Source organism: Rattus norvegicus, chromosome 4, assembly GCF_021556685.1.
Source record: "Rattus norvegicus strain SHRSP/BbbUtx chromosome 4, alternate assembly SHRSP_T2T, whole genome shotgun sequence".
In the NCBI taxonomy this organism is placed as follows: Eukaryota; Metazoa; Chordata; class Mammalia; order Rodentia; family Muridae; genus Rattus; species Rattus norvegicus.
Genome location: NC_141537.1, coordinates 181,167,510 through 181,180,591, shown reverse-complemented (window position 1 = coordinate 181,180,591; position 13,082 = coordinate 181,167,510). Strand labels below are relative to the sequence as shown.

At 42.5% G+C, this 13,082-nt stretch overlaps 1 protein-coding gene across 2 annotated transcripts in view; it reads left to right on the top strand.

The window, feature by feature from the left end:
* Window positions 1-13,082, top strand: part of Itpr2 (inositol 1,4,5-trisphosphate receptor, type 2) — a 377,779-nt gene that overhangs the window by 307,122 nt on the left and 57,575 nt on the right. For both annotated transcript variants that reach the window (XM_087659437.1, NM_031046.4), the window contains 3 exon segments: window positions 5,237-5,401; window positions 7,678-7,873; window positions 11,144-11,236. In XM_087659437.1, the coding sequence (XP_087515563.1) occupies window positions 5,237-5,401; window positions 7,678-7,873; window positions 11,144-11,236 (454 nt within the window).

Here is a 13,082-nt window from a genome sequence, read left to right as displayed (position 1 = left end):
TTGCTTTGAATGTAGGCTGATATTATCATCATCAGAGAACCATCATGAATATGTATAAATTTGTCTACACCTCTGTCTGAGGCTTATTTTGCTTCTCTAGAAAGCATGTTGAGCATGAAGTTATAGTCTTTGAAGAAGTGAATGTTATCTGTAAAGTGATCATTGACTTTCAGTAAGGCATTAATCTAAGTGAGTAATATCTAAGTTTAAGAAAGTGAAGGAAGAGCCAGGCAGAGTTGTGCCCAAGATAACAAATGTTCGCTGCACCTGTTACATGATACGGTAGATGTTTAGAACACCAAGGGGTAAAAGGGTGCTGCTTGCCATCTGGAATACATGTAAACCAAGGTGAGGAATAACGTTTGAATGTTTGGGCTGATGGAGAACTAAAAACATCTGGTGTTCTTTCCCTAACTCTTGTAGGACAGTATAAAGTGATAACTTTCATGTGCTTTGGTAAGAATCATTCCACCATAAACATATTCTTTACCAAAGCCAGGTGCTTAATTAACAGCTTTATGAAAAAGTGTTAAGCATGTAGACATGTCTGTCTTACTAACTCCATGAATCTTCCCAGATCCCAATAGCATGAAGCATGTTATTCATGCACACACTACCACTACCCTGGGGTCATTTGACCAAAAAAAAAAATAACCTATGTCGACTTGAGGCAAATTTAATGAGGTCACTAAAATTTAATACTACTGCAGATGTCAACAAAAACATATTTATAATTGTATTTGGTATTACATAGATTAAGATTAATATAATCAATTTAGAGAATTGCTATCTATTTTCCCTCTTCACATAAATACTTTACACAAGTATCTTGGTTTATCTTTACTATGACAGAGGAAAATTCAAGTAAGAACATGAATCTTATATTTATATCTTAGGTAATAATATATTAATAATTTAATTTTTACACAGACCTTTGCATTGTATAACAGGTGAGGCTGTGACTTCTAAAATAATAGATATAAGACTAGAAAGCACAAAAGAAAACATTAGCTTGACAGTTTGGCCATGACAAACAGCAGCCAATCTCTAATTGCATCTTCTTCTAAGTGCAAGTATAGTGTGGACAACTGGTCTACCCTCCTCTGGTTGCTGAGGTCAGTTGAACATCTTTGTGTGGAAGATCCAGAAAAGATCAGTTACTATTATATACTGATGATAATGTCTGTCAAGTACTGTATCTGAGTATCTGATATGCAAATCACTAATCAGATATCAAAGTGTTGCCACCATGATATCTCTTGTGGTACCTTGTTTCTAGACACTGTCCCTTGGTGTTAAGCAAATATGAAAATTCTTTGAGGAAAGGATCGTAATAGAGGAAAGACCTTAGTATTTATCAGATTTTAGTTTATTGTGATAAAATTTAATTCATTTGCAGAGCCTGCAATATGTCCATATTTCAGTTAGATTTTCCAATCACATGTGTCTCAGCGATTCTGAATGTTGCAGTATATATCTTACACAGTTTTCTTCCCCTGCACAGTGTGGTAATCTTGGCTAATGTTGATATAAATTAACATTCTGAGAACTACAGGGGTCATTGCATAAACCTGGGGTGCTTCATATTTGCTCACATCGTTTGAATGTTTTGCAAACCTCATTTATACAGATTTAGCATTTCCTGTTGATTAAAGAGGTTTCTGATTCATTATATGGATGCTATATCATCCTTAACTACTCCATTTATCTTTGCGCCTTAGATTCTTTGTAAGAAAGAGGAAAACGGTAAATATAAGTAAAGATTTTTCTTCTGATGCTAGGAACTGAATCCTGGGTAGTATACAAGGCAAGTGCTCTACCAGTGAGCCATGCCCCAAGTCCTCGTGAAATATCTTTAAACATCATCTAAAGGGCTACTGCCTCTGGTATTTTTCCCCTTTCTAATAATATTGGGAAACTCTGGTTCACTTAATGGCAGTAGCCTTTCTCATAGTTATTTTAATGTGAAAATGCTAGAATTTGTTCTACCCGATTTGCACAGAGGAAAACCAAGTGAGCTTTTTTTTTAAAAAGAGAGAGAGAGAGAGAGAGAGAGAGAGAGAGAGAGAGAGAGAGAGAGAGAGAGAGAGCGCCAGGTCATTAACAGTTACCACAGTGCTTAGCAGTGTTCTTAGCTGTGTATCTGCAGTTTTATGGGTGACTGCATCACACTGTTAGTTTGTAGGATGACAAATTTGTATTCAGTAAACACACAAGCCTCACTACATATTCTGAACTGAAACTTTCCTTTCACATTCTGCCTTTGAGATGCACACACAATGTTTTGTTCAATGTGGTCACTGGATGTCATTATTTCTGGCATACAGTAGTCAAAATACAAATCTTATCCCAGGCTGAGTTGAATATCGTGAGCGGTGCTGTTCACGCTGCCTGTGTTTACTGTACTGTCCTGCTGACAGTTCAGGGTGATATTTGACTGCATGTAAATTTTGCTTTCTACAGTGACCTTAAGATTTTATCCTGCCTAAGTCCTAACACTAGTGGCATGGAGATAATGGAATAAGTCATCTTATTTTTCAGCAAAAGGGTTGATTTCCATGGTTGATGAGAACTTGGTGATATTGTTAGAGACAGTGAGTTTAGTTTTACCTTTCAAAACATCAGCACTTTACAATTTATTCTTGGAAAATAGGTCATGTTTTCCCATTGCAACAACTTAGATATTCTGATCAGGGACAGAGTCCTGGATGAGACCAAAGGAATAACACAGATACCAACACAAGTGGTGGTGACCACTTTCAGTTTCTATGTTCATAAAACAGTAGAAAAGGAGGAAAATTATGGAGCCAGGAGGCATCTTTAGATGGATTTGCTCTGGGGCTGGAGGCATGACTGAGCATTATGAATACTTGCTGTCTCTTCAGAAGACCCAGTCAGTTCCCAGCACCAAAGTCATACAGCTCACAACTGTCTGTAACTCCAGCTCCAGGCACCCATCATCCCCTTCCGGTCTTGCAAAGACACTGCACACATCCATATGGATAAATAATAAAATAAATCTTAAATAATGACTAGCTTCTAGGCACATCTGTACAGACATGAACAGAGTCCCCTAGAAACAGAGGGTTGTGTCATGAATGAAGTTAGTGCCCTGGATGACATGACTCCCATCTTTGCACTTTGTCACACCCCTGGAAAATCCTGTAAAGATGTGTCCACCGGTTGTGAGGACATATGAGGAGACTACATGACTGTGTGGTTTATTTATCTGGATGCCCCCAATGCTCACCATTTACCAGATAGTAACTCACAAGCAAACGTTGACTTTATCTTTGCCATGACAAGGACTCTAGGTAAACTGTTTGGATAATGTGCTATTTTTGAAAGACCCTGAGAGCATCCGTGGCACTGTTTCTCCATCCTTCTTCCTCTTCATTATCATTCAGGTCACCCCCAAAGGTGACACTTTGTAGCCCTGAGGGATAAATGGGAAAAGGAAGAGTGGGGCATTGGTGGCATGCCATCGTGTTGCTGTTTCAAGGCCTGACCCATGTCTCCACACCATCACTTATCATGACCCATGGGCATGCATGGCACAGAATTAACTGGCTGCATCACGGTATCAGGGAGCCACACAGAAGGTCTGGTTAACTGTTGTCAGTGAAGTGATGACACGAACAGGGAGTGTGTGTTTGCAGCTTGTTGTTCCTCCATAAACAGCCCCAGCTCTCATGGAAAGTGCTACATAAAAAAAATTACAAATTTCTTCATGTCATACAAAGCAAGATTCCAGTCCTTCCATACACACACACACACACACACACACACACACACACACACACACACACACACAGACACAGACACACACAGACACACACACATATATTATTATCCTTCCTTTTGTTTGTCCTTGATGAATGTCTTAAACAGAAGGATGGCGCCCATCTCCAAACTCTATGTGAACACTTAGAGGCCACTGCTCCTGTCAACCCTACCTCACTTCCAGATGTCTCTAGTGAACAAAACCATATGCACCCAGCTATGGGTCAAGGGTCATTTGGGCATAAATGCACCCTGCCCTTTACTTTATCTAACTAAAGTGTATTGACCATTTTGAGGATTTAGTTCAACCTGTTTCTCCCCAGTGTGTCCAGTCTACAAATAGGTTTCCTGAATATTTTTGTAACTCATCTTAGAGAGTTGGGAAATGACACACAAACTGTCTGTGTCATATCATTTATCCTTGTGAAGAGATGATTTTTAGTTCTATTTTCGTAGAACCCCTTTCTGTATCACTCTGATGGACCAGGGTGTGTGAGTTGATGCAGTTGTGTAAATTTGACCAGGGTCACCCAAAAGCTGTTCAGAGGAAGAGCTGAAATTTGCTTTTTCTGACCACATCCTGGATCCATTGCTTTTTCAGCAGTTTTCTCTAGTATCCGACTCGCTCTTGAGCAGTCATTGTGAAGTCTCCATCGTGCCTCAGCTCTACTGAGTGAGAACATAAATGGCTGACCAGTAAAACAAGGCTTCCGCTTGACTTCTTCTGAAGCTGTTGTCAAGAAGGTGAAAGGGGTTCGAGATGATTGGTTATTGACATTAGTACTGATTACTGAGAGGGTAGACAGTTATCTGGGGAATGTAGGAAAGATTCTGCCTATAGTGGCTATGTTGTTGGTCTGATTGGACCATCAGGACATGCAATAATTACCAGTTTTTCATCTTATCTGCATTGATTCAGACTTCAGGACATGGATGGAAAAGATTTCATACTCTCTCAAGTTTGAGAAGATGTAAATGTGTGCATGTATATAGTGTATATAAAATCAGTGTTGCAAAACCAACCTGTTTTCAAAAGGCATAACTATAGAGATGTGGTCATAAATATCCAAGGAGTGTTTGAAAAGGAGTCATGACAATAATCACTGTGAATGTTTGGTGTTATCTAGGCCTCAGAGGGGCTCTGTGAGCTGAGACCTTTGATGGCAGTTTTTCAGAAACTGTTGGGTTTCCCATGGGGAGAACTAGGTAATCCAGGAATAAGGAAGATCCGGATTCATACTCAGTCTGTGTTGGTGGCATTCTCTGCCCTGAGAGCCTCAAGGGAACCAGTTCTGTGTGTGACTGTTTATATGTGTGCTTGTGGACTACCTGAAAACCAACACAAGAGGTCACAGAGAAAGGAAACCGAAGACTTGGGAACACTCGCCTTTCACAGTGTCTCCTTCTATAGTTGAGCTTCAAGCACTAAAATCCTACTTTCTCCCCCGTTTAGCTATGCAATAAAATCGTGTTCCTGGTGAGTTTTGTGGGAAACCGAGGCACGTTCACCCGAGGGTACCGAGCAGTCATTCTGGACATGGCCTTTCTTTACCACGTGGCCTATGTCCTGGTTTGCATGCTTGGCCTCTTCGTCCACGAGTTCTTCTACAGCTTCCTGGTAAGCACAGCCTTATAGATGATCGCTGCCAAGCACAGGATCTTACACCTTAGCCTTTGGGATTTTGTTAGTGTTTTAAGCAAGCATAAGTTATAAGAAGTATAGGCCATCATTTTTAGTCTTTTTTTCTGGGAAGTACATAGGTGCTGGAGTTTCAATTCCTCCATGAGTAGCAAGCAACCTCCCTACCTCTTCTCTTAACCCAGGCTTCCTAAGACGAAGTGCTTTGGGTTTTCAGCCAAGTAATAATTAAATCCTTTAATTCACTGATTATCCTGGCTGCATGGGAGACAAATAAGGATGCATTATATCTTATGTATAATATCAAATGTTACATTAATTATTATGGTGACATGTAAGCAAAATGAAAAGGAATAAAAGCCACCCTGGCAAAAATATCAAGTTCAGTCTCTTAGCTTATGTCACCATTGATAGCTTATGTCATCATCGTTGTTAACTTATGTCATCATCATTGTTGGCTTATGTCATCACCATTAGCTTGTGTCATTACTGTTAGCTTATATCATCATTATCACTAGCTTATGTCATCACTAGCTTATGTTATCGTTAGCTTATGACATCAACATTAGCTTATGACATCATCATCAGCTCATGTCATCATTGTTGATTTAAGCTTAGCAGTGTATATTTAAATCTTTAGACAGTTTTTTTTCAGATTGTTTTATTTTTGTTCTGAGATGACTTGCCTCATTATGTAGCCCAGGCTGGCTTCTAGCTCACAATCCTCCTGCCTCAGCCTCCTCAGTGCTGGGCTACTGCCTGTGCATCACCCCACCCAACTGCACATCCTTCTCATTGTCCAAAGATGCCACTTCCTGATCTGCATTTACTGCCTTGTAGTTGTGAATGAGGAAAGGAGTTAGTAAGGTTTGAATCTATGAGTGATGTTGGGTGTCAGCCCTCGCACGCCCCCTTGTCTGAGGCAGAGTTTCTTGTTTCATCACTATGAACACCATCCACTCTGGCCAGTCAGCACGAGAGCAGTAAGCATCTACTCTGGTCACTGTTGAGTTAAAATAAAACCCCTTCATGTCAACCAAAGTGGTTAAAACGTTGGAGAAGCCAGAACGTTGTCAGTTTTGAAGTTGCATTTATGATAATTATTTATTGAAGAATATTGACTTCATTTCTGACAATAGCTGTACTTCCCAAGAGATTAAACAGATAGCAAAGTAGTGACATTTTAAAAAAGTTTACTCATCAAATCCTAATGTCTGAAACAGAGGCTGTGTAAAGCAGTGATTGGCAAGGCCGTGGTTACAGTGGGAAGTGATTGTGTAACACAGCAAACTAAGAGCTTTTGGGAGGAGACGCAGTGCCTCACTGACTAGGGCAGCCCAACCACAGGTTCTAGCTTTTATCTCCAGAAAGAAGAACACGAATTCCCAGTCTCGGTTTTGAAGACAGGATTAATTTCAAACATTTTGAAGATGAATATAATTGTATTTCTTTTAACCAGCTCCAAATAATAAAACATGCACTTGCTAATTCACAATGTAGCAATATATAAAATGGATCTCCACACTGACTGCAGACAGCAGCCATGTGCTTGAGTTTTTGTTAGTGAGATTTCCTCCTATTAAAGACAGATAATAACCCTTTAGAGGAAGGCAGTTTGTGGTTCTGCTTCCAAAGGTACAAACACACACAGATTTTTATCCTTACTTGTTTATCCTTTCTGTAAGGAAGATCATCTGCATTTCCCAAATGTTTTAGATTCAGACATTTTCTATAACATAGGCTCATAAAAATTTTCTCTTCGTTTTATTTTGAGTCCCTTGATTGAACAGTAAATTTGATGAATTTGCCAACTGTCCATAAACTACATGGGCCCAATATTATAGATTTTCTAAATCCAAATGGAAGCGGGTGTACAGTTATATAGCGTCACAGCAAAGTGCTATCACTCGGATTATGAAGCCAACATTTGCACATTACATGCTACAAGAGCTGTCTTCACTGAAACTGTACCTTCTTGTATTCTAGCTTGGTGCTTCTCAAATGGTGGGTTGCGACCCTGTATATCAGATATTCTGCATAACAGATATTTACATTACCATCCATAATAGTAGCAAAATTATAGTTATGATGCAGCAGCCAAATAGCTTTATGGTTGGGGGTCACCATACCATAAGGAACTGTATTAAAGGGTCACAGCATTAGGAAGCTTGAGAACCACTTTGCTAACTCAACTATTTGGGTTTATTTTTAAGTGTTATTTGTTTGAAGGTTATTTTTTATTATTATTTCTATAGCTTTTTGACTTGGTGTACAGAGAAGAGACCCTGCTGAACGTCATCAAAAGCGTCACACGGAATGGCCGCTCCATCATCCTGACTGCGGTCTTGGCTCTTATCCTGGTCTACCTGTTCTCCATCATCGGCTTCCTTTTCTTAAAGGATGACTTCACCATGGAGGTGGACAGATTGAAAAACAGAACTCCAGTCACAGGTAGCAGTCCCACTCTCAGAGCTCTCCCCCTGCTGTGGTAACTTGTACACCCCTTATTGGTGGGATTTCGGACCATCATCGATAACGTTTTCACTTTCACCCTTTTGAATTGTGGTCTTGTTTACCACTGCTGTGGTTTGGGGGCCAGATGTCCTCCTTGATTCGTGGGCTTGAACATCTGGTCCCCACTTGCTGGCCCTGACTTAACCAGTGGAGCCTCGCTGGAGGAAGTGATTGACAGGGGTGGGCCTTGCGGTTGGGTAGTCTGGCCTCACTTCCGGACTGCTCTCCATTCGCTGGCGGCGAACGCCATGTGACCCGCTGCCATGAGGCTCTGTATCCCTTTGAACTGTTGGCCAAAATAAACTGTCCGTTTCTTCCTCAAGTTGCTCATTGTTAAGTGTTTGATCCTAGCAATGATGAGAGTAACTAATACAACATGTAAAAGCTGAGGATTTGAAATACTTTGGCCTGTATCCTGTCAGAGCGGTTGGGAAATACACACGAGACATCATCTGTGCTCCATCTTACGGGGTTTCGTAATGCCGAGCGTACAGCAGGAGGCAGCTTGGCTGCGGGAGACTGGAGGATTCTCTTCTTCCTCTTCTTTCCATTTCCCCAAAGGACAGTATCCAGCACCTCAGAGCTGAGCCGACACTTGGCTCTTATTCCACCCGCATTGCGTTGTATTCAAACAACTTAAAATGATAAATGCTTTGATCTGGTGATCATCAGGTAGTGCGAAGTGTGTTTGGGAAGATGAACATCAGAGCCGTGGTTAAAGGACCCCTTTCCTCAGTGTGTGACTGCTAGAGTCCCTGCGTGATGTTTGCCACCAGCAGGCTTAGACAGCACCCAGTGTTCTCACGGAGACATTTGCTCTCACCTTTGTTGCCAGGTTAAATTCCTTTCTTAACCTTTCCTCTGCTTTGCTTGATTGAGACCGTGGTTCTATGTTGTGCTGTTTTCTTGACTGCATTAACTACTGTTTATAGAGATGGGGAATCACAGAAAGACATCACTTTCTCTCTTCAAACCATTGAGTTTCAGCTAACATTTAACAGTGGAAACAAATGCGGTGTCCTTTCTTTCCTTTAACACACAATCCTTAATTACAAAATTGACAGTGTATGGTAGTGTCTTCAATAAGATTACGGAGTGACTATAAGTGAATCTGAATGGCCTGCCCATGCAGCAGAAATGTCAGCGTTACAAATTTTAAATTACAACACACACCTCGTACCCTTGCACTCCACACCAAATACCAGACGTCGTTCTTGGGAATGTGAAGTATGCTGTTGCTTCACATGCTTTTTTAGAGTTTTACACGCATGCTGTCAGCTTTTGTTGTAATAAAGAGACCAAGCGAATAAATTTAATTCATGGAAAAGACTTATTCTGGCAGCTCATGTTTTCCAGTTAGTGATCGTCTAGCCAACACCTGAGGGCTGTGGCGAGACAGAAGCACATAGTGGTTGGGAGAAGACCGTCACCCTGTGGTGGCTTTGAGGTAGAGGGAGAGAGAGGAAGGTTCCTGACACCCCTTCAAGGTTACAGTCCGAGTGACCTCTGACCTCTCCTTTCACACCAGGCCCCATCTCCCAAAAGATCTGAACGCTCCGTGGGCTGGTGACCAAGCCCTCAGTTTGTGGAGTTTGAGTTGAAGTTGCAAACCTTTACTTTACACTTCCTGTATGAAGGAACGGCTTCTCTGTAAGGCCCGGATCTGTGTCCTTTCTAAACTCTTTAGAAACCGTCTATCCCCAGCATCCCACGGGTCTTGGTTTTTAATTACTTGCTAGATTAGAGGCCTGGCCACAGTTTGTTCAGTAGAGAAACCGAAGGGTTTAAACTTAACTGAACAACATGTACGGTAGGGACTGTTTTTCAAATTCCATGGTAAATACTTTTTGTTCTTTGATGAGGAAGTTGGTGCTATATTATGAATGCACATCCTTTAGAAATAGGAAAAATACAACATGAAGACACTAAAGCTAAAATTTTGAGCTCTTTACTGAAAATACATATGCACAATTTTATGAAAATCAGTCAAAGAAAACTTTTGTAAGTACTACGAAAGTGCAGCCCATAGGGACAGCTAGCAGACTTAAATCTCTGGTTCTCTATGGGTTAAAATTTTTCATTTTATAGCTTAAATGCCTAGATTTAAAAAAAAAATCTTTGTTTCCTTATTTTAAATTTCATTTCTGAGTCCTTCTCCAAATAGCTGTTTTCTTTCTCTTCTAGGCCTCACACCCCTCTTCAACTGTGTTACTATTTCGTGTTAACCTTTCTCCACCCATCAGCCCCTTTTACATCTCTGCTTCTCCCTGTGCTGTCAGTTCTCCAAAGCCTTGGACTCTGAGCTTGGGATGCATCAAGTACTACGGGAATGCCACCGGGGCTCACTCAGAAACCATCTCTGTCCCTCTCTGACCACCTGGCTTGCAGTCCTGCCCATATCACTGCCAATGGTGACACTCCTTCTCCATGATGTCCCAGCACAATGTATGGGCGCTGCTGCCTCCCTAGCCCTCCCACATCTCACATCTCCTGGTGACACCAGCTCATGTTGTAGCTTTGCCTTTAGTTCTCTCAGTGTGTGAGGAGTTGCACTGTCAGTCAAACTTTGATACAAACAGAAAGTTCATTATCTTCTGAGCCAGGGAAACCACTGAAGAACCCCCAGGAAGAGGGGTTCCTTGGGGCTCAGGAAAGGCGTGGACCTTGGGCTGTTTGAAGCCTTTCTTCTCAGGGTCCCATATTTCATAACGAGAACTGCCCACCCAAGTTCCTTTCCTCAGGCACAGGACTGGGGCTTGAGCTGCAGAATGCTCACTGCCCTGAGAGGACACAGTCCTGGTGGCATCGCAGGTCAGAACCCTGAACCCAGAACCCTGAACACACCTGGTCATAGAAATATTAGTATTTGTGGTGGTTTAGGTCAATAGTATTATTAATACCTTATCACGGCCACTTAAAGGAAATACACACACACGCGCACACACACACACACACACACACACACATACACACACACACACACACACACACACACACACACACACAAATGGTGCTTTCTGCACATTGGCGATGCATCTATTCCTTACTTATGAAATTGCTTTAACAGGTAAAACTGTTCTCAGAGCTCTGGGCTAACGTTGCCAAGATGAAGTTCTGCTGAAGCACTCAGACGCCCCTGTGGCTGTGTTCTTTGGCCATGCATGGCCACACTTATTCCATTCAACTCTCTGCTCTGTGTTCCTCCAGGTAACGACGGGGTTCCCACTATGACCTTAACTTCCATGCTGGGAACCTGCCCTAAGGAAAACTGCTCACCCACGATCCCCTCTTCGAATGCAGGTACGTACCAGCAGCCAGTTCCTTTGGTGTGCCACGAGGTATGTTGTTGTATCTGTGATATTGATCTTGGAATTTCATAATATGTGGAGCTAGAACAGAAGGCAAATGGCTGACACAATTCAGGCTAGGGAAAGGATTTCTGCATCAGTTACTCTGAGATGTCCTGCTCTGCACGGTGCTACAGTGTTTCAGTCTCCCCGAATCTGATAGATTCATTGTAACGAATGTGACTTGCCTTCTAACAAGGGATGAGAAAACATGAGTTCTGCACTCTAGACACGTGACCGTACCCCCTGGCCTGCCACTTTCTCGGCCTATGGTATGCAGGTTTTCGGAACAATGTTTAGACAGCTTATTGACAGAAAAATGAATGAACGAGGTCTCCCTCCCTCCTCAGGAGCAAATAGACATATAAAAATAACTTTAGCTCTAACCCATTATCTTAAGGTGGAGCAGGAATCTGGGAACCTGGCATGTATGACGTTTTCTAAATTATAGAAAAAAAATTAATGCATCTCTGAGAGTGAGGGGACGTAACGGGGACTGTGCATGTATTTGGAGGTGAGGACCGGGCTACATGCATGGTCGACAAGTGCTCTACCATGTGCTGCAGCCAGCGCTTGTGGACTGTAGATCTTTATGTAGCTTAAAAGTTGTCATAGCTGAGGAAGGGTGGAGTCAGATAATGGCAAAATGGACTCAGAGCAGATGAGGCAAGGGGCGTCCCAGACTGTGGGAGGCTGCAGCGTGCTAGCTCATGGATGCTTGTGGGCTCACAGTGATGTAACACCCTCTCCTGTGGTCACATTTCCCTAGAGATGTCGGGTTGAGTTGTTAAATACCTCGTGATTTCTGACCTAGAGAATGCTTGCATTTGCTCCATTTGGTGCCTAACAGGTGTGGGCACTTGAGAGGCTTCCAGCAAGCTCCCTTTGCAGTGCTCCCTGTCAATGCTCACATAAGAGCCAGCTCCTCTTGGCTTACATGGTGTTACCGAGCACACGCTCTCTAAAGCCATATAATGTGTCCCTTGGTTTAAACACCTCTGATCCCCCCATCTTTCCCTACAGATCAAAGCAGAGTCTCTTGACCTTGTACTCCTGAGCGACCTGCTAAGCCAGGCTTTCACTGTGGGCAGTGGGACCCCCCCAGAGTCACCTCTCTCTCTGTTTAAGATTTATGTCTGTTTTCTATTTACGTATGCCATGTGTGTGAGCATAGGCAGGGGCCAGAAGAGCGTATCATGTCCCCTTGACCTGGAGTTACAACTGCCTGCTGAACGTGGTGGGATTGAACCCAGATCTTCTGCAATGACAGTGCCCCTAACCACTGAGCCATCTCTCCCAGCCCACCTCACACTCTTGACCTGCATTTGGCTGACTCTTGGCAAAGATGCCGCTCTTTAATGGGCCAGCTGTTATCCAATAAATATTCACCCTGGCTCACACAGTTGGAAGTTTGGGATCTCACAGATGAAGCCACACATTGATTTCTATGTATCTCTGCCAACCCATAACACTGGGGTGTGACAGATTCTCCTCTGTGTGTGGTAGGACCTGGTGGTCTCCAGGTTTCAGCGTCCTTCGTTCGCTCCATTGTGCCATGCTGAACCCCAATTCTGTTCTTCCCTGTCAGGTCATCTTGGCTTTCGCAAACGCCAGATCAGAGTTTAGAAAATCCAACTCGGGGTTGGGGATTTAGCTCAGTGGTAGAGCGTTTGCCTAGCAAGCGCAAGGCTCTGGGTTCGGTCCCCAGCTCCGAAAAAAAAGAAAAGAAAAAAAAAAAAGAGAAAAGAAAATCCAACTCACCATTGTCCTGACACAGTTCTTGACCTGAGACTGTTCTA